Raw genomic sequence first — 25,467 nt, 5'->3', positions numbered from 1 at the left:
TACAGAATTTGGTGGGCAATAGCTGACACTAAGCACGCTGCAAAAGCAGAGCCTGTGTACTAGCAGAGAAGCAGTGCTTTCAGTGTAGCAAAATGAAAAAAACTGCTTTGAAACCTCATCCACTGGAAATCATTAACTTCTTTTCTATAAGGTCAGCTCCTATCATATCTCCGTGCCCCACTTTTTCTTAAGGACTAAAATACTAGAAGGGACTTTGTCCTTGAAGATGTATATCAGATAGATGGCATCCAGCGATTTTAGAGAGAAATCCATTCTACAAAGATGATGGCTATGAACCTGCGAGCGGAGGAAGATTCAACTACTCCCTTTTCAGAGTTCTAGCAAGTCATTGCATGACTAGGATGCCTGTCAGTGCCTTGGAAAAAGTTAACAAACAACCTTCCAGGCCTGAATGACTGAAGAGCTTATTACTTAATGACTTTTCTTTGGCAGAATCCAGTTCAAGGGTCACATTTTATATGTGAACGCTATTCAGTGCTTACAGGTGCTCCTGACAAACACCTCAATATCCCACGTAGGAGGAGAGTATCGTGATGAATTCACTGAACTTAAGATGTCACTGATTGCACCACTAAGAAAGAAAAAATGCTTCCACTTATAATTGCAAGATGCCATCGACCCTAAGATACATTCCATTTTTAGGACTGTTAAAATGTGAAAAACAATAGGGCACCTTAGAATTGAGGAAGTATGAAAACATCAGTAACAGCTACTGTGTTGAACACCTACTATGTGTACCAAGCACACTGTGAGCACTTTTCACGATTAACTCATTTAATCCTCACAAGTACCTTATGAGTAGGAACCATTATTATGCCCATTTTACAGGGGGGCACAAAGAGGTAAGATCTTCCTGCTAAGTGGCCAAGCCTGAAATCAAACCCGGGGTGGGCGGGGGCTGACTCCAGTGCCTGGGGCCCTCATCCCTTGACCATTCTGCCCCATCCTGTTGATTACTAACCTGGAGCAACAAGGTCAGGTGGCTCTCACCTCTTGGGGCAGAGCTGTGCCAAGCAGGCTCCCCTACAGGTGAATGAGACCCCAAGAAGGGCTGGTCTGAAACCAGAACTCCCAATCTCCAGGCTGGAGGCTTAGGCCAATGACCACTCCCTCCCTCACCTTGGGGAGTGAAACTAGAAAGCTCCCAGAGACATGCAGCTTATCAACTCGTGCCTGAGGATGCTGCACCCTGGAGGGAGGAAAGGAATCGGGGCTGAAGACTTCAGAAATTTGACCACTTAGCATCTTCCCTCCAAAAGAAGTCCCCAAATTAATTTCTCCACTTGTGGATCTCTAAGAGTCCAATTCTGCAGTGGTTCCCATGAAGCATAACTGAAATTAAAGAGAAGAAAAGAACCACCATTTTTGGACCCTGTGTGTTCCGGGCACTTAACTTGCATCATCTCACTGAATCCTTCCAACAGTCCTCTGAAGTGAGTTTTCCCCTTTTCACAGCTGAGGAAGTTCAGAATGGTAAAGTCCATTATCACCCGGACTTTACCCGTTGGGTCCAACGCCTGTGATTTCTGAGTCTAGTACACTGTCCTGCTAAATGCATCCGGCCGGTTGCTACCTTTTGGCAGATTCCTAAGGTGGCCCCATCTAAAACTCCAAGACCCAAACACTGCTGGTCATCATCTGCCATTAACAACCCCTCCCCCACGGTACCAGCAACTGGGCTCAACAAACATAAATCCAAAGCTCTAGGTAAACAAACAGGAGAGCAGCTGTGCTTTTTCTTTCTTTCTTTTTAAAATTTTAGTGAAGTGTATTGTCTTCCCATAGTCATTACATCTTGTATAATGGGAAAAAAGGCAAACATTTAGGACCAACTGCAAAGCCAATGACTATAGCTGAGAGTGAATAACAGAAAAAAGGAGAGGTTTGGGTTTCATGGAACAAAGAGTCAGATGGGTTATTTTTTTCAAAACTCAAAAGACCAACACTTCAAAGAACACTAGGGGTCATGTAACAAACAGCCACTAGCCACCACTCAAAAGAACACATGTAAACAGTTGGACACATTTGATGCTGATTCTGCCCCTTCTTTTTTTTCCCCCTAAAGAAATGAAGTTTCACACTTACAGTCAAAATTCCTTCCCCTCACTCTCCAGGATGATGGTTATGAATTTATTGTGACTCTGGCCCATATTTTTATAAATGTATCCATAAACAGTATGTTCTTAAATGATGTTGATGGTATTCCACACTTAAGTTTGAGGTAGGTTCTAATATTTTATTTTTCTATACGAAAGTCAATTGATCTGATGTGATTTATCTTTCTCACCACTGATTCGAGACACCACTACTAAGTCCCAAACTCACGTTTTCAGCTTTTATCTATTTCTATATTTGTACAAATATCACATTGTCTTTATTAATATGATTTTGTTACCTGGTAGGATGAACCTCCCTTAACTTGTTCTCTATTTAAAATCTGTCCTATTTTGGACTTTTATTCTCCCATTTGAATTTTACAATCAAGCTGTGACAATCCCATTGGGATTTTGATTGAAATTACATCTAACTTGGAGATTAAAAATTTAGGAAAGAATTACTTCTGTATAGTAATTAGTCTTTCCATCCATGAAGGGAGTATTTGCTATTTATTCAGGTCTTCTGTTATGTCCTTAGAGAATAATTTTCTCTAAAAAAGACAGATTTGTTTGTAGGTAGCTTAGAGTTGTGTTGGAATAGTTAATAGGGCCTTTTTTCCTGTTATATTTTCTAATTGATTATTACTGATATATAGGAAAATGATTATTTACGTGAAGATCTTACATCAAGTAATCATTCTGAACTCAACAGTTTTAGACATTTGTCGATTCTCTTAAGATTTTCAATTCAGACACACTGTCTGCAAATAACAAAAAATGATGTCTCTTTAGTTACATTCCTTTACCACTATTTTCTTTCTCTTTTCTGTTTCAATTTTTTTATTCTTAAGAATAATTGTAATTTTAAATGTTGACATAATTTCAAACTTACAGAAAAACTAAGAATATTACAAAAATTTCCTGAATGCCTTTTAACCTGATTCCTCAGTTGCTCACATTTGCTCATGTGCTTTGTCATTCACATTCGACAGTAAGTTGTGGACATCACATCCCTTTATTCCTAAAGATTTCATTGTGAATTTCCTAAGAACAAGGACATTCTTTTATATAACCAAGGTGCAATGATCAAAATCAGGAAATTTAACTGTGACATAATATCATTATCTAATCTGTGGTACACATGCCACTTTTGCCAATCATGATATCCTTGGTAATGTCCTGGTAATATCCTTTGGCTATTTTCCCCCCAGTTTAGGGTCCAATCCAGGTTCACATACCACATATAGTTATCTTGTCTCTGTAGTTTCTCTTTATCTAAACCAATTCATCAGCCTTTTTTTTGTCTTTCATGACCTTGACATTTTTGGAGAGAACAGTCCAGTTATTTTATAGAATCCCATCAATTTGGGTTTGTCTGATGTTTCCTTATGATTAGATTCAGGCTACACCTTTTTTTGAGCAGGAATACCTCAGAAATGATACTGTGTCCTTTTCAGGAAACATTTGATTATCTGTTTGCCCCATAATTGATAATGCTAAAGACACCTGATGCAGGTGGTGTCTGCCAGGTTTTTCTATTTAAAATTACTAGATTTCCCTTTTCAATTAATACGTAATTTGTGGAGAGATGCCTTGAGACTATGCACATATCCTATTCCTCATCAAATTTTCACACACTAGTTTTAGCATCCAATGATGATTTCCGCCTAACTCAAGTATTATTATATTTGAAATGGTGATTTTTATTCTATGTATTCCATTATTTCTCTAACATTTATTAGTTGGTATTCTACTGTAAGGATGATCTTTCTCTTTTCCCTTTACTTATGTTTTCTTTTCTTTAAAGTACCATGGACTCAGGGATTTTTATTTTATTCAATAGATCATATTGTGTTACTATCAATATTTGTTTTGATGCTCAAATTGTGCTAACTTTGGCCAGTGGCCACCCCTTCAAGCTAGCTCTTGTGCTTTTGACATGTTATCATAACAAAGTGTTCCAGGCTCATCCTGTACTTTCCCTGTCCCAGCCCTGGAATCAAGCATTTCTCCAAGGAGCTCTGATTCCTTTTAGTGGGAAGTAGTATTTAGAAACCAAGATCTGGGGGCTAGATGTGCTCATTGCTACTGGGGTATCATTTCTTCTAGGCCCCTTTCAGAGTCAGCACTATATACATATAAACACACACACACAATACATCTATGTAAAAATCATTAATTCATACTGATATCTCCAATTCCACTCCAACACCACCAGCATTTATTCTGGTCTTCTCTCTGTGCATATTTATAACTCTCTTCTCTAGCAGTAAGAAACCTGGCTCCCATCATCCTCATTATATTTACTCATACTTACATCAAAAATAGTTTCAGTATTGCTAGCCCATACCACAGCAAAAAGCAAATTTATGACTTAGAATTCAATATTTGTTTACACTCCTTTTGTGTGTAGTCAAAGAATTGCATAACCAAAAATTATTTGGGTTGGTTCTTTTTTTACCCCCCTTCAGTGTGGTCATTCTATTCATTTAAAATGCATTTATTTCTGTTTGCATTCCAGTTTATAGAGACTCTCCCCCACTCCTTGCTGATTTCGTTTTATTATTTTTGAGTGTATAAAACATTTATTTGATTCTGAAAATCAAACCATACAAAAAGGTATATTCAGAGAAGTACAACGTCTCTCTCCATCTCTCTAGGCTGTTCCAACCCAACCCCTATAGGTAACCAATCTCATTTGTTTCTATTTGCCCTTCCTTTGTTTGTTTTCATAAAATAAGCAGAGAGATGTGTAGTTTCTTATTCCCTCTTCTTTCTAACACAAAGGAAGAAAACTGTGGAAGATTTCACGAATTTGTGTGCCATCATTATCCAGGGGCCTGCTTATCATCTCTGTATCGTCACAGTTTCAGAATATGTGCTGCCAAAGTATACACTCTTTTTCTTTTCTAATTGCATTGTCTAGTTTCTCTCTAAAATGTTGGATAGTAGAGATATTAGCAGATACCCTTGTCTTGTTCTCAATTTAGTCTTAAATGACTTCTTTTTCATTCAGTCATTCAACAAACTTTTTTGAGCGTATATCATGTACCAGTATTCTGGATACAACCATAAATGAGAAAGACTTGGTGTCTGCCCTCAAAGAGCTTTAAACTACTTGGAGAACAGACAGTTAAATGAGCAGTTACAATACAGCACAAGTTCTGGGGTTGGGTGCACACAGAAAAAGGTGGTTCAGAGACATTTAGGTGAGGAATGTGGCCTCGGCCCAAACTCGTAGAAGTCCAGCCTGAATGGCCTCCACCTGCCTCTTCAAAACTTTCGGACCCAACCCAGAGTGTTATATCATTCAGAGAGAACCTAGGGTTTCTGACATTCAAAAGTCTCCTGCTTCATAATTATCTTTTGGGTCAATAGGATCAGTGGTGATACTGATGAGTCATGAGGAGGCTAACTTTTTTTTTCTGTTTCATTAATGAAATCAGGAAATCAGGACATGCACTGAAAGGTGAGAGATGAATGAAAATTTTTGCTTCATGGCTACCAAAGAAGAAGAAAAAGATTCATTGTGTGACCTTGATAAGTTATTTGACATCTCAGTGAAATTGAATAGTTCCTCAATTTTAATATTTTCTTAAGGCAGTAAAATTTTTTTGGCCAGATCACATAAATAAGAGTATGCTTTATTCCTAAATATATCAGCATGCATCTCCTTAAGCCAAGGACCTTCTCCTACATATGCACAAAATAGTGATCTCAGGCAAAAAACTTAATATTGATATAATACTAAACCATTCTTTTATTTATTATATGGTCTATGTTAAAATTTTCCCAATTGTCCCAATAATACCTTTTTTTTTCCTCTGTATTCCCTCTCCTTCCACCCAAATCCAGGGTCCAAAACCAGGACGAGGCATTTAATGGTCAAATTTCTTTAGTGTCTTTAAAATCTAGGACAGTTCCATAGTTTTTTTTTTTTTTTTGAGGGGTCAGGGGTAAGGGTTAGTCTTTAATGACACATTCAGTCTTGAAGAGTTTTGGCCAGTGGTTTTGTAGAACAGCCCTCCATTTAGACTTGCCTGATTGTTTCCTCATGATTGAATTCAGCGTAAACATTTTTGGCAAAGATAATCAATAGGTGACTGTGCCCTTCTCAGTGTGTCACAGCAGGAGCCACATTATGTCAATTTGTCCCATTATTGGTGATGCTAAATTTGCTTACTTGATGTATGTGTGGGGGCGGGAGGGGGGTACTTTGAAACTGTCAATATCCTGTTCCCAGATACTGTTTCACTCAATGGTTTTTAGCCTCCACTGATGATTAGCCTGAGCTAATTATTACTACAATAGCTGCAATATGGTCATCTAGACCTTGATACTTGGTGTTGCTTTTCTAGCTCTGATTTCTGGTTTCCCAACCATGATTCTCCTTCTTCTTTTTATTATGCTGCTCTTGACTAGTTTGGTTAACCATCTTCCTAATCCTTGGTACTAACACATCAGCACTGGCAGGGCTTTTTGGATTTATCACAGCCCTATGGACCAGGCTCTGACAAAAAGCAGTATACCACTTTAAGCTATATCTTAATAATGACGACCGCTACTAAGTTCTAGCTTCTTTGCATGCACAGATAAGTTGCATTGTGACTATGCATCTGAGATGAGAAAGTGGGCCCTCCTGCTGGACTGGTCCTCCTGCTGGGTGGATGCACATGTGCTTTTCACATCCAGCTCTCAGGTCACAAATTGTATCACAAATGCCAATGGAAACATTTTAAGGAATCAAATATGATCAGTTTTCCATTCTCCTCAGAATGACACCGTTAGACACACACTGAGTAGGGACATTGACTTTCCACTTCATGGCATCAAAGTGGATAATCCATCCAAAATGCTAATGCATGTGCTTTGTGCTATCTTCTTTTTAGCATGGACTGATTTATTAGAGAAAACTGCAGATATTGTAGGTGGCTGGTTATAATAATCTAAGCTTAGAAACAGAACCTGAAAAGTTGAAGACATCAGAGATCATGTCTAAAAATAAAGCAAGAGCTTTTTATTTCTATAATCCTCAATTATAGGCCATTTAAGGAAAAGATAATCAGCTTCAGAGACCTGCAAATATGGATTCTACAGTTCTCATTGGAACCACTGATTTACAAACTAATTTCAGTATGTTCTGAAATGTGTTAATAGATTACTTAATCTTACATCCATCTATGTTGTTCTCTTGATGTTACAAATACTAATACTAATAATGAAAAAGACTTTGTGATGACTATTATAATAACAAATCCTCAATAAATACAGCTCTCCTTAGATGAAATTCCATCTTTTTCAGATGGTAACATTTATGGAAGCTACTTGTGGTCAAGAAGAGACTTTTCTGGCCCTTTCTCCAAGGCAATCCAAGTTGAGCCACATCAAAGCACTGAGATTTACTCAGTTCATCCAAAAGAGATGCCCAGGGGAAGAAATTTCCTCAAAACCTTTCTCTGGTAAACCTCTGTAGTTAAATCAGAAAATCTAATCTCCCCTAGGCTTCTCTTTGAACTTCAGGTTCATATACCCAACTCCTTACCTGCCATTTCCACTTGGAAGTCTCACTGGTACCTCAAACTAATTGTGTACAAAATGGAGCTCTCGATTTCCCCTCAGAACTTGCTTCTCCTCCTCTGTCCCTTACTGTGGTAATGGCACAATCACCCACCGAGGGTCAAAAGACATAACTAGAAATCCTGGAGTTATCCTTTTTATAATCCTTTTATGCCCCACATTAAATCCAATGGGAAGTTAGTCTGTCTCCAAAATGTGCCCCTCCCTCCTCTCTTTCTCCACTGCCATCTCTCCAACTGGAGCCACCATCATCTTTAGCCTGGATTAATGTAAGTCAGTCAGCTGGTCTCTCTGCTTCTTTTCTTGCTCTCTTTCTACCCATTTTCCACAGAACCACCACAGTAAACATTTAAAAACACAAAGTACCCAGTGTAACATGGTATCCTAGGCTGGAACCTGGCACAGTAAAATGACATTAGTGGAAAAACTGGTAAAAATCTGAATAAAGTCTGTAGCTGATAGTATTGTACCAATGCTAATTTCTTAGTGTTGACAAATGTACCATGGACAAATGTACCATGTTAGCAATAGGGGAAGCTGGGTGGAGGGTTTTGGGGAACTCTCTATTCTATCTTTGCAACTTAACTGTAAATTTAAAATTATTCTAAAATTAAAATAAAAAAAAAACACCCATAAATCATATCATGTCACTTGTTTGTTTAAAACCCTTCAATAGCTTCCCACTACACCAAAATCCAAACTCTGCCGTGGCCGGAAGTCTTACACAGTCTGGCTTCTACTCCTTTTTCAATCCCATTTCCTACCCGTCTCCCCTCACTCCTGATGCTCTGGTCACTGGTTTTCTGACAGTTCTGGGGCCCTAGTCCTTGCTCTCCCCTTGCCTGGAAAGCCCCTCTGTGGTTGGTTTCTTCCTATACTCAGGTCTCACGTGGCCTAGTCACCTCTTCTGAGAAGCCTTTACTGAGCACATGGCCTTTAGGCTGAGCTCCCCCCATCATCCTGTTTATCGACTTGGCACTTACAACAGCTGTGATTCTTTTCCACTTCTCCCTCTCCAGAAGTAGGGGAGGACTCATCTGAATTATCGCTGTATCCTCAGTGCCTCTTGTAATGCACAGCATCTAGTAGGCACTCAATATTTATTGAACAACAAAAGGTTTGTTGACAATTCATAGACAAAATCGGAGCCATTAATGACAGGAAGTCATCATTAATGCAACTAATCCCAAGGTATGACCACACCAGTATCAGCACCTAATATCTGTATATAGTACTTTAGAGTTTATCAAGTGCTTCCATGTAAATGAACCTCTGTGAATCCTCCATGATTGCAAGCATCATTAACTTATTTTACTGATAAAGACACCAAAACTCCTATTTGATCAGAGGATTGCTTAAGATCTTATAGCTGGGATTTGAATACCGATTTTGATTCCAATGTATGTGTTCTTTCATTACACAAAATAGCTGAACTAGAAACTAAATAAATTCCAAATACTTCTTCTAGGCAACCTCCAAGGAGATCTGTGTGAAGGGCAGGGCCTTGCACTTCCAGGAACTAAACTGGGCATTCTTGCCATCTGATCAGAGGAATATCCTTGCTGAGGAATAATGTCCTAGACGATATTTGACCTAGGAGAATAGATTTGGTGCCCTAAGGCCCTTTCCTTGAGTGTATGTTGGGGAATGGTTATAAACACGCTTTTGGCAAACTCTTCTACTTCAGAGAGTATGAAGAAGCAAAGAATCTGATTGCCTATGTGTTCGCAGTTGGTTTTAATTAGTATTTAAATATTTTCTTCAAATCTATAATTCTTTCAGATAATCCCTTAGCCTTGATGCCCTGTAGATTCACCTAGGGGAGCTTTATAAATCCCAATCCTGGACCCCACCCAAAACAAATTAAGTCAGAACCTCTGAGGCCGGGACCATCGCATCAGTGTTTGCTAAAACTTTCCCAGATGACTTTACTATGCAGCCACAGTTGATAACGACTGGTCTAGATTTTCAAATGGGTTAGGGGTGGCATATTCTATGCTGCCCCCTCCCCTTTGCACCCGTCCCCCAAGAGAATGTTATCAGGTTCAGCTGGGGAAGTGAACTCTTTAAAACTACACACACATCCAGTTGGAGAATCCATGTTCAGGGTGAACGCCATTCCAGAAGGGCGTTGGCGGGTTTAGACCAGTCTGTACCCAGGACCAATTAAATCAGAATCTCGGGGTAGGACCCAGGCACAAATAGTTGTTAAAATTTCTCAGGTGAGTCCAGTGTGCAGCTAACGCTGAGAACCACCGCTCTAAATGGTTCCTGTTTAGTTTGGAAGAGGAACTGAAGGCAAAGCTGTCCCCCCATTAACCTCGCTGAATGCAGTAACCTGGCAGTGGCTGTCACTCGAGCCACTTCGACTTCAGCTGAACCAAGCAGTGCTAAGTGCTAGCTCTCCCAGGCCTAGATTTATGGCCTCGGACAAACAACAGAACCTTGCCTTGGCGTGGTGCCATCCTCCCGAGCCCTAATTAAACCCTAAATAATTCTCATCAGCATGTGCATAAAATAAACGAGCCTCAATTTAAGACACCTTCCCCACTGTGTCCTAGTTAATGAAATCACATTTTGCAGGTTTCCACAATCATAAATATACTTGTTTTATTTTAACAAGGAGAATGTATCTATATCTAGTCATGCTGCCACTAATTTTTTTTCACTAGACATTGGATCATGTAAAATAAATTACTTACACAGTAATTGATAATAAGATGACAACATGTACTCTATTCAACTAGTAATCAATATGATTATCACCAGTGTCTTTCAGGTTAATGATTGCTTCTTATCATCACCAATTTCATTAAATATTTGGCAGGTAAGGGAGGAAACAGGGTGCAGATAGCAGTATAAAGGATGGAGGCTGAATGATAAGACATATCTAGAGAATGCAAAGAGATGAAGTGAGTTTATTAAATAATTTGGCAACGTGGCAAGACAAGAGAAATATCCAATTCTGCTTTGTTTTCTGCCCCCCGAAAACCTCCCTACTCAGCCTGGACACAAAAGGAGCATGCCAGCAAATGCTCACTGCTTAAGGCTCTAGTTTTGAACCCCTGGACCAACCTATCTTTCACTAAGAAAGTATTATTAGATAAATATATATTTCTCATATTCTGGTTTCTAAGCATCAAAATGATTTCCGTCTGAATAAAAATTGACCAAGCCCTCCTCTGCAGCTTCCCCGGAACAGGACCAAGCTTGAACAGGCTGGGGGGTCACCAGCTGCTGCTGAATATGTAAATTAGAGGAGGGCGAAAAGCAAAGGAAGATGTCTAAGTGAGCCTCGGGCTGGATCTTCTGGCCCGGAGGTCTCAAAGCAAGACCGGGGGGTCTACAGAGCAGAGCAGAGCAAACGCTGGAGTGAGGACTCAGACAGTCACATATTTAGGGTCACTTTAATGGAACAAGATGGTAGGAATTGGACTCGAGAAACTTGGGGGCCATGACAGAGAGAGAAGGATCAGGCCAAACGGGCAGTCTCCGAGTCAGCACTGGGGAGAAGGAGCCAGGCCAGGTATAATAACTGGCATTTCTCCAGGAGGAAGCAAATTGTGTTGACAAGGACTGCACAGCAGGGGCTCAGTGCGGCCTCGCCCTTGGTGTGGGTGGGACATCCTGAATTGAAGCACGTCTGGTGGATTACTTGGTATTTTAAATTCCTAGGAGAGTAGTGAAAAGAACTGAACACCTGCCAAGATAGAATTCAAGGCAATAAAAGACACCATGTGAATTTTGTTGACTGTATGAAGCAAGCAGAGGATAAAACCAGATTACACTGGTCCTATTTACCTGTAAGGATCACGGTGAGGCTGCATGTCTGCTCTGCACCTCTACAAAGGGAGAGCTGTTTTGAACTAATTCATGGGGACGGAGCCAGGGAGAAAGAGAAAAGCAAGGGAATTTGTTTGGACACACTTGCTCTATATCACCCTTTTCTTAATGTTCTAGAACTAGAGCTACATCAAAATGGTCAAGCCCACTTCAATATCTGGTGGCAGGCTATTGTTTAAAGATGTATATTTAAACATGGATGTACTGCAGTGATCAAAAATCATACTGGGTAAGAATATTTATGACATGACAAAAATAACATATGATTCAGTTTTTGTGGAGTTGGTTAAAAAATTAATGAATTAAAAAAATGGCAAAAAATAAATACAACTGCTCTTCAAAAAGTTAAATATAGAATTACCCCATGACCCAATAATTCCACTCCTAGATATATATACCTAAAGAAACTGAAAACAGGGACTCAGACACTTGTACCCCAATAGGAGTATTCACAATTGCCAGAAGGTAGAAACAACCCGAGTGTCCTAAACAGATGAATGGATAAACCAAATGTGGTATATACATGCACTGGAATATTATTCATCCATAAAAATAAATGAAGTATTGATATATGCTACAATGTGGATGAGGCTTGAAAACATTATGCTGAGTGAAATAAGCCAGGCACTTTAGGGTAAATACTGTATGATGTCGCATATATTAAATATCTAAAAATAGCAGATTCATAGAGACAGAAAGTAGATTAGAGGTAACCAGAGGCTTTGGGAAGGGGAAAGGGGGAAAGCTGTTGCTTGGTGGGTACAGAGTATTTGTAGATTTTGGAAATTTAGAAATAAAATTTAAATATATAGATATATATAATCTGCAACATGAACAAAATGCTAACAGCAGCCATCTCTGAATTGTGGGATTACTACTGGTCTCTCCCTCCTTCCCTCCCTCCCTCCCTCCCTTCCCATCCTTCCTTCCTTTTTCCTTCCCTTCCCTTCCCATTTTTTTGTATTTCCCAAAATTTATAACCATGTATTAATTTATCAATAAAAAAGTCATTAGTTTTTAAAAGGGTTCAAGTTTTAGAATTATAGTTTTGATGAGATTGGCCAGCAAAGTGCCTCTGATTTCAGGCTGCTGACAAGCGGTTGGTCCTGAAATAAGTGGGAGGACCATATCCCTGCCTGTTGCATTCTTCTTCCCTTTGGGAAAGTTCCAGGAGCTCTGGAGAAGGCATATGGCTGGGATAGTGGTTGGGGAGATGTATCAGGGGGTCAGATTTTGAGACATGGTGGGTCCTGTTCTGATGTGATTCTCTCTAAACCAGGGTCAGCAAACTTTTTGTAAAGGGCAAGTGTTTTAGTTTCCCAGCTGCTAAAACAAATACCAGATAATGGGTTGGCTTAACAACTGGAATTTATTGGCTTCCAGTTTTGAGGCTAAGAAAAGTCCAAAATCAAGGTGTCAGCAAGGTGATGCTTTCTCTCCAAAGACAATGGTTTTCTAGGGCTGCCTGCTAGTGTTCCTTGGTCCTTAGCTTTTCTGTCACATGGCAATGCACATGGTGGCATCTTCTTTCTCTTTCAAGCTCCAGTGATTTCCTGCTTCTTGCTTCTACCCTGGCTTCTCTCTCTGTGGTCTTCTCTAAAAGGCCTCCAGTAATAGGATCAAGATCCATTCTGATTCAGTTGGGCCACGCCCACAGGAATGGATTAAGATTAAGAACATGTTTGTCTAGGATACATAACTCCAGGCCACCACAGCCAGATAATAAATATTTTAGGCTTTGCAGGCCATACTGTCTCTGACGCAACTACTCACCTCTGCCACTGTAGTGCAAAAAGCAGCCATAGACAATACATAAACAAATAAACATGGCCTGTTTCAAGAAAACTCTGTTTACAAAAAAAGTAGTTTGCCGACCCCTGACAAACTCCAGGTTTCCTAACTTAGTTTGAGCAGCTGAAGTGAAAGGCAGTTCTTGTAAACAGATGGGCCTACAATGACAGTCAACCCTACAGCTCTTACTATTCCAAGGGCTGACCAGGGTGGCTCTTACTACAGAAGAAAAGGAGCCCATTATCATGCTTATGTTTTTAGTCACTTAATATTTTGGTCTTTTCTCCCCAGCTAAACTGTGAGTACCTGAAGTTTGGGAAATGAGTCTTGTGTTTTAAGTACCACCCCTGTAACTCATATAGTGATATATAAATAGGTGCTTGATATGCCCTTGCTGAAAACTGAATAGATGAATGAATAAATGAGTGAACGTCCTCCTTCCCAAGCTGGTGTGACACCACTTGGGACCCACTCACCCTCTATCTATGCAAATTCCACCTTGAATGGGACAACCTGTGTCCCTGGGGTTGGCTAAAATGACCTTCGCAAAGTAGCCCAGCAGAACAGCCAGCAAGCCAGATGACATGGCAACATGTCCTGCGGCTTAGGCCTCATGCCTAGGACTAACCCCATCTTTCTTGAAGATGGCAACAGGAAGAACCACAGAGTAGGCCTGGCCAAAGCCATCCTGTTTCTCAGTTCTTCCCAGTGACTGCTTTCACAGGAGAGAAAGGTTCCAACCTGATGGTGTTGAGGCATCCTTGGTCTTCACTCCTGGCACTTAGGGACCTCTGTGACATCCTGCATCCTTTTGTGCATTCCCTGGGCTCAGTTAAGGCACCAAAGGAAACACCTTGTCAGGACACTCTCTCTCCTGCCTATTTTTTTTTTTTTACATATTAAAAAAAAATATTTAACACATGTAATAAGACAACCAACATTCTGCTTTAACTTTAATTTGCATTTACTTTATGATGAATTTATTCCCGAGCCATAAGTTTCTGTTTTCTGAGTTTCTTCTGGGATATGTTTTTCTTCTGTGCAACCTCCTCTTCTGGTTTAGTAACAGCAGTAAGGATCATCTCAGTGTGGCGGGGGGAGCTCATTTATGGGTTAATCCAACCTTGAGCTCTGAAAGCGTGAAGGTACAGCTTGGGGGCTTTGTTCACCTGGATGTGCTCAATGACCAGGGACTCTACATCCAAACCCTTAAGTTCAGCATTACTTTCTGCATTTTTAAGCATGTGCAACAGAAACTTAGCACTCTTTTTGGGCCACCGATCCTGCATCCAGCCCCACAGTTTGGCCTGGGCACACCTACCAACACCACCATTGTAATGATGGAATGGCACACACTGCTTCTGTAAAGTGACATCTTTTGGATACTTGGTGGCTTTCTTAATATGCATACCCTTGATGGTCTGAGCAGTTTCTCGGGTATTCTTAAAGGGAACACGAAGATTTGAATCTCTTGATTTGCATGATTTTGTGGGGTTTTCTGGGTCAAGTGAATAGTGAACCACTTTCAGAGAACACCTCGGTCACTTATGGGAAGAGCTTTCCTGCCTATTTTGATACAGTCTCAATCTTTGTCACTCTCTTCTAATGCAAAGCATGGCAAGGGGTAGAAATTAATAGGTGAAACCCTGTAGCTTCTAGACTGAGGTTCTTCCCCTCAATGGCTGAGTCCTGACGGAAGCCACAGCCCAATCTCAGGGTGAGGCTCTGGGGAGGGCAAAAAAAGAGATGGGACTTTGAAAATGTATACCCCAAAAGAAAGAGTTTGCGGGTAACTGCTAGGTCAGAAGATGGATTTTCTGCAATACTAATAAACACGGTACTTTGCAGAAATTTGTTAAGAATCAGAACACCGAATGAAGTAAATATTTTTCAGGGGTACCTCCTGACTCTAGAGTGGGACAGGTGTGTATGCAAATATATATGTACATAAGCATAGCCAGAAAATATATATGGCATGCACACATGCACATATGATTGTATTCATATTTGTGAGTAGTACAAGTCATTGAGAAGATGTTTGCTCCAGAAACCAAATCCTGGACTTCCATGTCCCCTATCGTCTCTCCATCCCTGAGTGACATCATTCCAAGTCACAGAGATTCTGCACAGAGGCCCACGGAAAGTGCATGACAATGGGCAGAAAGAAAAGCTAAACAACAAAATAGCTCCAGGGAGAATCCCAGAGCAATAAGCCTCTGAGGCCAAAGGCCAGATGGTCTCTGAGGCCCCTGATGAAGGTCGTTTGCCGCTGGTCCTGACCACACACTCCCAGAGACCAAAGGGCCAGCCTGGGCTGGCACGAGGTGGGGCTACTTACGCAGTCATTGCTCCCTTTGTTGTCCTCGTACTTGGTTTCTATGTGAATGGAGAATTTCGGCAGAAAGGAACACTATGGAAAAAGGAAACTCGCATTAGTTCAGCATTTTATCGCTTCACATATTCAATAGAAACTCCGGCAGCATACCTGGCCCATTGGAAGGGAGCCCTGTTCTAGAGCAGAGATGTCATAATCCCACATTAATATCCAAATTCAGACAAGAAAAAGTGCTTTAGGAACTTGAACACAATTCCTTCCAGAAGTCGGGCCAGAGCAAATAACCAGCAATGGAAGGCAGGAGGCGGAAGGGGACATTTCCAAAGGGATTATGTTCCATGAGTCTATTATCATTCAAAGTGGCCAATTCTTGTTCTGGGGCACTTAACTTTGGGGAGCAGTTGCCATGGCTGGAAATCTGGTTACCCAGCCCTAATCTTATACACATATATAGATTTTAATATATAACATACTAATTACTACCTTATTATGTTCCTTATGTCATGATATAATTACATATTATACAATTATAAATATATATTTTTAAAAATAAATAAAATTAGGGAGGTGGTACAGTAGAGCTTTAAGATCATGAATTTTGAAGTCAGGCTGACCTGCCTTTTAATTTCGGGTTTATCAGTTAATAGACTTTGAGGTAACTTAACTTCTCTGAACCCCAGCAGTACTAACCCAGGGATAATAATTATTACCTAATAGGAACACTGTGAGGGTTAAATAAAATCACATGTATAAAATGTATATTTGGGGGCATAAGCATTCAATAACAGTCAGTGATTGGGAGGAGGCTGGAGCTGAGGTTGGCCATAAAAGGCAACCCCTCTCTTTGCTCACCCAAGGGAGAGAAACCCCAATGCAGCGCAGTCCTAGCATCTGGGTCTCAGTGAGCTGTATTCGACACATTCAGTAGAATTTCAAGGTTAAGGTAGCTTGAGAAAAGGATTTTGAAGGATGATGATGCAACCTCCACCCCGCTGGCAATGAGCTGGGCATGAACTTTCTTGGCCACCAAGATGGGATGAAGATCAATGGGTAAAATGGCCATGGGGAGCTACTGCACATATGGGTCCTTTATTTATTTTTCCAACACTCACAGAGCATGTACTTGATACAAACCCCTGCCCTAAGAGCTTTCAAGTACCAATTATTTACTCCTTGCAATAACCCGTTGAGGTGGGTACTATTATCATCCTTGCTTTCAAGATGAGGAAATGGAGGCACAGAGATGTTAAGTAACTGGGCCATAATCACACAGCTAGTAAGGTGCAGGGGCAGGAATGAAAGCCTGGTGGCCTGTCTGCGCTCTTGACCATTATGCCAATGGTTTTCAAAGTGGTCCGTGGACCAGCAGCAGCAGGACCCAGGAACATATGAGAAATGCAAATTCTTCAGCCCTATCCCAGACCCACTGAATCAGTCACTCTAGGGACCGGACCCAGCAACCTGTGTTTTAACAAGTCTTCCAGGGGATGCTAAGGCCGCACTCAAGCTGGAAAATCCTGTACTGCATTATGCACAGCAGGAAAAGGAAACAGAGAGTGGGTTATCCTAAATCCCACAGTCCACAAATACCCACCCTCACCATGAGTGTTTCACCCCCACAATGATTGTGCTCCCCTTTCAGCCCAGTGGAGACCCCGGTCTTGTCTGTCCGGGAAGGCAGAGGCTCGGACAAGCCATCGGCAAGTCTCCTGACATCACATGCCTGTGCACACTCGGCATTCATCTGTCTTCATTTGAGTGCACAGGCAGTCTGGACTGTGACTAAGGAAACACAGAAACAATCAATCCCACTAATTGCCTTTATAGAGAATGAGGCCCTGCGATTATTCATTAACATCTTCTTTGCTGTCTTCTTGCAAACCTCTCACCTGGTAACTGCTGCCCTCATACCCAGCCCAGGGAGTTCAGAAGGAGTTGATGCTCATCGCCCAAAAAGACCCCGGAGGACTCAGGGCAGCTCCAATCCCACAGGGGGGCCCTTGATTGATATGTGCACTTAGGGAGGTGCAAGAGACCCTTACAAAAATGTCAAGCCTATAGGTAAACTGACTTAGCACTTTCTAACCCACAACTCATCTAAGAGTTAATCCACTAAGTAAACAGTACCAGATAGTGAGCGAATAGAGCCATTCCAGGGTGGGGAGTTGAGTTTGGGTGCATCAGAGTGGAACCCTGCAAACAGTTTTTTTATAGGTTGAATCTCTAAACCACTTAACTAAGTCAAACAAATGAATTTTAGCATTTGGGTATTAAACCCAAATATGAAATGCAAAACTCTCATGCAAACTAGCAGATGTTATTTTTGAGTCAAGGACTTGAGTTATTTTCATATCTGAGTGGCAGCCCTGCCACGAGGCTTCGTGTGCACCTGGCTTCGGCAAGGCCCCAGGAGAACTGGGATCAGACAGGTCAACTTCAGACTGGTCAGTGTTTTCTCCTTTAGCAGGTGGTTTGGGACTTCCTCTTGGGGTATCTGATGGCTGGTTCTAGGAGTCCTGGAGTGTGCAGGTATCTCACGTTAAAATCAGAAGTTCACTGCGCTCGGAGCATTTTCAGAGCTATCACTAAAGTTCGCATCCTGAGCTAAGCTTCTGCCATCTCCAAGCAGGTTTGCTTCCCTAAAAATCTAGCCTGCTAATCCTAGCAGTGCCCTAACTGTTAAGCAAGGCCTTTCATTTCTCCTTGGTTGGCTCACTGTATCTCACTTACTGCAGTTGTTCTAAATCCCTTCCCCTCTCAAGATCTCGTGCCTGGCTTCCTCCCTCTCAGCTGATAATTTTGATTCCTAGTTTAATGAGAAGGACACAGACCCTGTGACAGAAAAACCTACAACTTCCCCCTCATTCATGGCAAATATTCTGCTTATTTTTAAATGTTTCTTATTATCCTCTGTGAATCAGAGACATTCCCTTCTATATTCCATTGGAAAAATACTATCATGAAAAGAACTAATAGATTGGAGTCAGCAGACTGGGGCTCAAATCCAGGGTGTATTGACTTGGACAAATTACTTCACCACTCCCAGCCTCAGTTTCCCTATTCATAGAATGGGGACAATCAGATCTACACTGTAGGAGCACTGAGAACATCAGTGAGATCACAGAGGGTAAACCCCAGAACAGTGTCTGGCATGTAGTAGGTGCACAGTAAAAAAAAAAAAATAGCCAGTAATCATAAAGTTCTTCTCTGGAACTTTGTTTCGCTAATTATTAGCTTCTTCTTCCTGCTTCCTTCCCACAGCCTAAAAATACAACAAAAATGGTCATCTTCTTAAAAACCAAATATGCACAAAGTTCCCTTGATTATGTTTCTTCCTCCTTTTACAGTTAATTCCCTTTCTTTTTTTGTCTTCACAGTCACACTTATTCAAAGAGTGGTCACAGTGCTTGCTGTCTTTAATTTTTCACCTCCCACCTATTCTCAACCAGTGCAATATGATATGGAAATGACTGATTAGCGAAGAATTACCAAACCAACATGGCTTCTCCATCCTCAACCGGTAAACCTCTCCACACTGTTTGACATGACTAACTCCTCCTTCCCGGAAGGCTGTTCCTTCTCAGGCTTCCCTTCCCTCGCACATCCTTTCAAGGTAGGTGGTCTCGAAGCTTCCACCCTTTCCTCTCCTTGCCCCAAACTCTCTCCCCTGGGATCTCATCTGCTCCTGACTTTCCCATGACCATTTTTTGTGGATGCCCCTCAAATCGACATGTCCAAATCCAACTGCTCTCCACACATTTCCAGCTGCCAATTGGGCCATCTCCAACAAGGGCGCTACAGGCATCTCCAAAGGTTCAAACCAAACTCAGAATGTTCTCCCTCATCCACCACATCCAATCTACCCCCAGGTCCTGCTGGCTTGGCTTCCCCTCCTTAAGGAAAGACCAGAGTCTTCTACATCTGGCTCTAATTTTCTTTCTGGCGCTGCCCTACATTTTTCCCTTGGCTCAGTCACAGAAGAGGACTCCTCATTCCCTTCAACACTTCTGGCCACCATGCTCCTCCTCTCCCCTCCAGTTCTCTCAGACTGAAATTTCCATCCTAAACCTTACCCAGAGACCATCTCAAACACCACTTCAGAATGATTATTCCACGTGGGTAAGCAGCGTTCTGTTTGCACCCTTATGGCAGCACTTCTTTTCTTCCTTTTTTATGACAGCAGTTGCAGGTTTACAGAAATTTGATGCAAAAAGTACAGAGTTCCCATATACTCTCCTCTCACAAACACAATTTTCTGTATTTAACATTTTACATTAGTGTGGTACTTTTGTTACAATTCACATAACAATATTATTATAATTATGCTATTAACTTTAGCCTGCTGTTTACATTAGAGTTCACTCTTTGTGTTGTATGGATCACAGAACTTATTTTCCATCATTACAACTAGCTGCATGTGTGTCTCACTCCCCAGCCGGATGATAAGCTCTGGTTCTGTCTTACTCATATTTCAACAGGAGGATCCCTCTCCCACCCCCCAACGCCATTCTTATGACTTGAGAATGTCATAAGCCACAGCCCTCAAGTTATTACAGACACTGAAGCATCTCCTTGAGTTCAACATTGCTCAAATCTGCTTTCTGCAGCTAAAGGCCTTGCTTTAGCTTGGGATATACCATCTAACCTAGTCATTCTCAAATATTCAAGGGGAGAAGGGAGCACCTCACCTCCCCAACCATGGACTTTCTCAAACTGTGCACCACCCACAAGGGATTCTAACATATTCCCGTAGGCGGGGGGGATTCTGAATCACTGAGGAGACTGTCAGGAGTGTGGGTGTGGGGAAAAAAGGTTGGGAACCCTGGTATACCCATTTTTGAGCATCCTCCAAGAAGAGAAACATCATGAGTGGCATCCATTGGCTCAAACTGGAGGATGTTTAAGGGATTCAGAAGACTCCTATACCAAGGGGACAAGAAAGTCACTCTGCAGATACATATTCCATTCAATAAGACTTCATTTAAAAAGAAGCAGAGATTCTTTGGCTGGCTTTAAAGAAGTAAGCTGCCACTTTGTGAAAGGGTCATGTAGCTAGGATCTGAGGGAAGCCTCTAGAAGCTGAGAGAGACCCCAGTCCTACAACCACAAGGAACAGAATCCTGACAACAACCAGTGAACTTGGAAGAGGTTCCCAGGCCTCTGATGAGATTGCAGTCCTGGCTGATGCCTGGATTTCAGCCTGGTGAAACCTTGAGCAGAGGGCTCAGCTAACCTGTGCCCAAACACCTGACCCACAAACCCAGGAGATAATAAATTTGTATTGTTGTAAATCACCAAATTTGTGGAACTCTATTATAAGTACAACAGAAAACCAATACAATGCCCAACCTCAAGAATCTGGCCACTGCTCCCCTTCTTCCCAGGGAGTGCAGAGGAACTGTGGTGTCCGCCGGGAAATCACCCATCTGGCTTTCACCTGAATAAAGCATCACTCACTTTGAGGTCTGAACATGTCCAGGGAAGTGGGGAGTTTGTATTCTTTCTAACTTGGTGGTTGCACCTATGATGCCATCTGCTGCGTCAATGGCCACTGCTTACAGCCCAGGGTGATATTTACCAGTAACTGACGGCACTAAACTTGCTGTTGGCTGGTGTCCAGATGTAGCAACATGCACCCCAGTCCCCAGGGAGGCAGTTGGATGGGCAGTTCATTAGAAAGAATAGAGACAGGTTTTGGTGTCAGATGTCCTTTAGTTCAAACCCTAGCAGTTTTCTTCACTAACTGTGTGACTTTGGGCAAATTCCTTAATCCGTCTGAGCTTCAGTTTCCTCATCTATAACAAGGAGACAACCAAGCTGGGAGGTGAGGGTTAAATGAGATAATGGATGTTCAGAGCCAGGCAGATCAGGGACTTGGGAAATTATACCCCATTGTACCCCTCCCCAGGCCTCTCCCCATGAAGTTCTCATGGGCTATATAGGGAGGAGAAAACAAAGCTGGAGGCAGGTAAGGATGCAACAGGGTGGGGGTGGGGGGGTGGCATGGGTATTTCTTAGAAGGCTCACAAGAGCGGTGGCAACAGGCAGGAGACCATCACAGAAGGGGGCAGTGGCCAAACCACAGGGCAGGTTTGTCTCCCTCTGTCTCAGTCTCCTAGTGCTGCCATTAAGAAAGTACAAACCAGGTGGCTTCAAACAACAGAAGTGTATTTTCTCACAGTTAGGGGGCTAGAAGTCCAAAACCAAGGTGTCAGCAGAGCACTGCTCCCTCTGAAATGTGTAAGGGAGAATCCTTTCTTGCATCTTCCTAGCTTCTGGTGTTTGCCAGCATTCCTTGGCTTGTGGCTGCACCACACCAGTCTCGGCCTCAGTGGTCACCTGGCCCTCTCCCTGAGGTCTTGGTCTCTGTGTCCAAATTTCTCTCTTCTAAGGACACCCTAATCCGGTATGACTTCATCTTAACTTGGTTATATCTGCAAAGACCCTGTTTCCAAATAAAGGTCACATTCACAGCTTCTGGGTGGACATGGATTTGAGGGGACACCATTCAAACCAGCAGAGTCTCCTGCAGCCTTGCTCTGACCCCCTGAACTGAGCTGCTGCTGAGGATGTGCTGCCACATCTGCCAGGCTCCGTCCTTCCACTGTTCTTTCCCTGAAGGCCTTGCACTCCATTTTCTGCACAGGTACTCCTTCTGTCCTTGTGTAGCTCTCCCTCCACCCCTGCTGATTTCATGCAGGAAACAAGAACATGGGTTGACTCCTTCCATTCCAGGTGTGGCTCAAGGTGTGACCCTGTGTGCCAGGCAGGGGGCCAGCACCCTGACTCTGGAGCAGGGTGATAAAGCAGGGGGAGAGGCCAGGAAGTGCTCCTGCCCCTGAGCCTAGGGGAGGGGAGATCATCAGTGAGTCACTTCAGTCCCTCCCCAGCCTTCCTTCCTCCTCTGGGCTCACTCCAGATCTGGAATCCTCCTTCTCATGAAAAATCTTTTTCTCTCTCTCTCTTCTTGGCTAGAGAGATGGTTTGGCAGAACAAAGCAGTGGGAGAATCATAAAAACATTCAGTTTATTACATCCAGATTTGTTTGGTACTTTTTTTGTCCCCACAGTCTCCTAAAACTACTATCAGCGTCATGGAGAAATCAAGAAAATGAGGCAGAAGATGTCCTGTCTTTTATTTTCTAGCTTAGATCCTCACAAACCAGAGGAATCTGTACCACCCTCTTGCTAGCGTTGGCTGCTATCTGCTCCCTGCAGTGACCAGCTTCCTTTGTATCTAGTATCTGAACATCTTTAACTTGTCTTCCAAACTCAATGGAACCCACCGGGATGAACCTCTCATTGTAAATGTATCATCTGGTACCTATAAAATCTCCAGCAAGCACCTAAAACTGCATGTGCAGAGAAGTGTTGGTTCTTTATTGCACATTTAAATGCATATACTCATATCTTTTGGAAGTGATTGGGGGTAGAGGATCTGCAGTTGGGAAGAAAAATGCCAGGAAACACAAGCGAGGTACCTGGGCCTCTGCAAGAATAATTTCCAGACACAAGTGCTCCCAGGTTCAGTGTTGGAAACGAAAGCAGCATATGCAAAATGCACAGCAGAGCTGAATTTTCAATTCACTACAGACATCCTTTGGAAAAATGAAACAGCTATTTTTAGTCCAGTGATTGATTAGGGTTGCCATGGCAATAAGGAACACTTAAAAAAGGTAAGCAAGGCAAAGTCATAGAGAAAAAGGATCAAACACATGGGGGAGCTTCATAGCCAGTTTCTGGGTGGTGCTGGAGACCCTGACTGCAGTCTACACACCTTCATAGAGAAAGAGGGGATGGTGGCTGCAGAGAACATGGCACAAGGCAGAAGATACTGGGGCTCTTTAGGCTGTCGGCATTTCAGAAGCATGGAATGGCAGAACTTCTGGAAGAACATTCACCATTTGTTTTGATGATCATTATTATTGCCATCAAAGGATGCTATATTCTCACAGTACCAGCCTAGAGTAAAAATGTAAGCAAAAAGGTATTAATCTTGCCCTATGCCAGTTTGCATCATAAAAAGTAATAAGCTCTCTAACAATGTATTCCTAAAATCTACTTAATGATCATTGCTTCATCTGATGGACTGATTAAAAACAGATTCCACTGGCGCCAACCCCTAAGCGCAGGAGCTGTTCTCTTTAATTCACATAATCATATACTGCACCCATTTAAAGTGTACAGGTCAGTGGTTTTTAGTATAGTCACAGAGTTGTGCAAGTATCACCATAATCTAATTTTAATACATTTTCATTAACTCAAAGAAGAAATCTTGTACCCATGAGCAGTCACTCCCATTCCTGCCAACCTGCCCCTGTCCTCAGCCCTGGGCAACCACTTTCTGTCTCTATAGATTTGTCTATTCTGAACATTCCATATAAATGGAACCACACAATATGTGGTCTTCTGTGTTTGGCTTTCTCCACCTAGCATAATGTTTTCAAAGTTCATCCATGCTATAACATGCATCAGTACCTCATTCCTTTTTTATGGCTGAACAATATTCCAGTGTTTGGATAGACCATATTTTGTTTATCCATATATCCATTGATGGACATTTGGGTTGTTCCCACCTTTTGGCTATTAAGAATAATGCTGCTATGAATATTTGAGCTCAAGTTGTTGTGTGGTTGGATGCTTTCATTTCTCTTGGGTGTATACTTGGGAGTGGAATCGCTGGGTCATATGGTAACTCTATGTTTAACCTTTTGAGGAACTGCCGAAGAGTTCCTTAAAGTGACTGCATCACCTTATATCCCCACCAGCAGCATATGAAGGTTCCAGTTTCTTCAAATCCTTGCCAATGCTTTTTCTTGCCCGGGTGTTTCTTAGCCCCGGAAAGTGTTGGAGTATCTTTGGTTCAAAATGATGATCCAAGGTAAACACGGTCAGTTCCAGTCAGGGGCAAACAGATATGCCCTCATACTGAGGTAATAATAACAATAGTATTTATACTGTACTTACTATCTTCAGGCATTGTTCTAAGAATCTAATATATATGAATCCATCTATTAACTGATTAACTCTTAAACAACAACACTGGTTATGTCCTATTATCACTCCCATTTTACAGATGAGGAAATAAAGGCTCGAAAATGTCAAGTAGTATGACCTAAGTCACACAGCTATTACTGAGTGGAATTGAGATTCAACCCAGGCTGTCTGGCAACGAAGCCTGCATTTGTGACTCCCATGTCATGCTGCCTCTTGAGTATCAGTAAAGCACACACGTGTTCAAGTGCAGCAAAGGCTGAAAGCCTTGGCACTGGCTTTGCTTCTCAGCATGTCCTGTGGCCACTGAGGGCAGAGGAAATTTGTGTGTGCCTCTGCCAAATGACAGATTCAAATGATAGATGTGCCTGCCCTGCTTTAAACAAAATCAAAGTGTGAAAAACAAGAGTTGCCCAAAAAAGATAAACTGGGGAGAAAATTATTCATTTAAAAAGTTTACAGTGCTGTTCCTTTAAATGCCAAAATATCCTCATACCATTACAACACAATACTTTTCAAAGAAGGAGTTCAGAGTCAATGGCTTGGGTTAATTGCTTCTGTGGAAGTGCTCTTGAAACCCTGCCCAGAACTCAAGGAGGGATGTGAACTCTCTGGGAGTGATGATGCTCATTACTGCACGGTTGGTCCTATCAAAACCTAGAAACAAACCCAAAGTCCATCAGTAAGAAATTGGTTAAATACATTGTGGTGGACTCATACAATTGTATGCCATAAAGAACTAAAAAGCAAAGTATGAAACAGGTTGATCCCATTTTTTGTAAAAAAAAAAAAAAAGGAAAAAAGAAGGATG

The 25,467-nt window shown here is 41.9% G+C and overlaps 1 protein-coding gene and 1 non-coding gene across 9 annotated transcripts in view; both read right to left on the bottom strand.

Annotated features, from left to right (window-relative positions):
• Positions 1–25,467, bottom strand: part of PITPNC1 (phosphatidylinositol transfer protein cytoplasmic 1) — a 270,335-nt gene that overhangs the window by 79,382 nt on the left and 165,486 nt on the right. For 7 of the 8 annotated variants that reach the window (XM_037809087.1, XM_037809088.1, XM_037809086.1 and 4 more), the window contains one exon: positions 15,667–15,738. In XM_037809087.1, the coding sequence (XP_037665015.1) occupies positions 15,667–15,738 (72 nt within the window). Of the gene's footprint in view, positions 1–15,666; positions 15,739–23,439; positions 23,662–25,467 lie in introns of those variants that run through there. The other variant, XM_037809092.1, reaches the window with a different exon arrangement.
• LOC119515075 lies at positions 4,909–5,014 on the bottom strand. The gene has a single exon (XR_005212970.1). It is a non-coding gene; the product is annotated as a U6 spliceosomal RNA (small nuclear RNA).

Source organism: Choloepus didactylus, chromosome 18 (genome assembly GCF_015220235.1).
Source record: "Choloepus didactylus isolate mChoDid1 chromosome 18, mChoDid1.pri, whole genome shotgun sequence".
Taxonomy (NCBI): domain Eukaryota; kingdom Metazoa; phylum Chordata; class Mammalia; order Pilosa; family Megalonychidae; genus Choloepus; species Choloepus didactylus.
The sequence above is the reverse complement of the archived record's forward strand: the minus strand, read 5'-3'. Positions and strand labels throughout refer to the sequence as shown.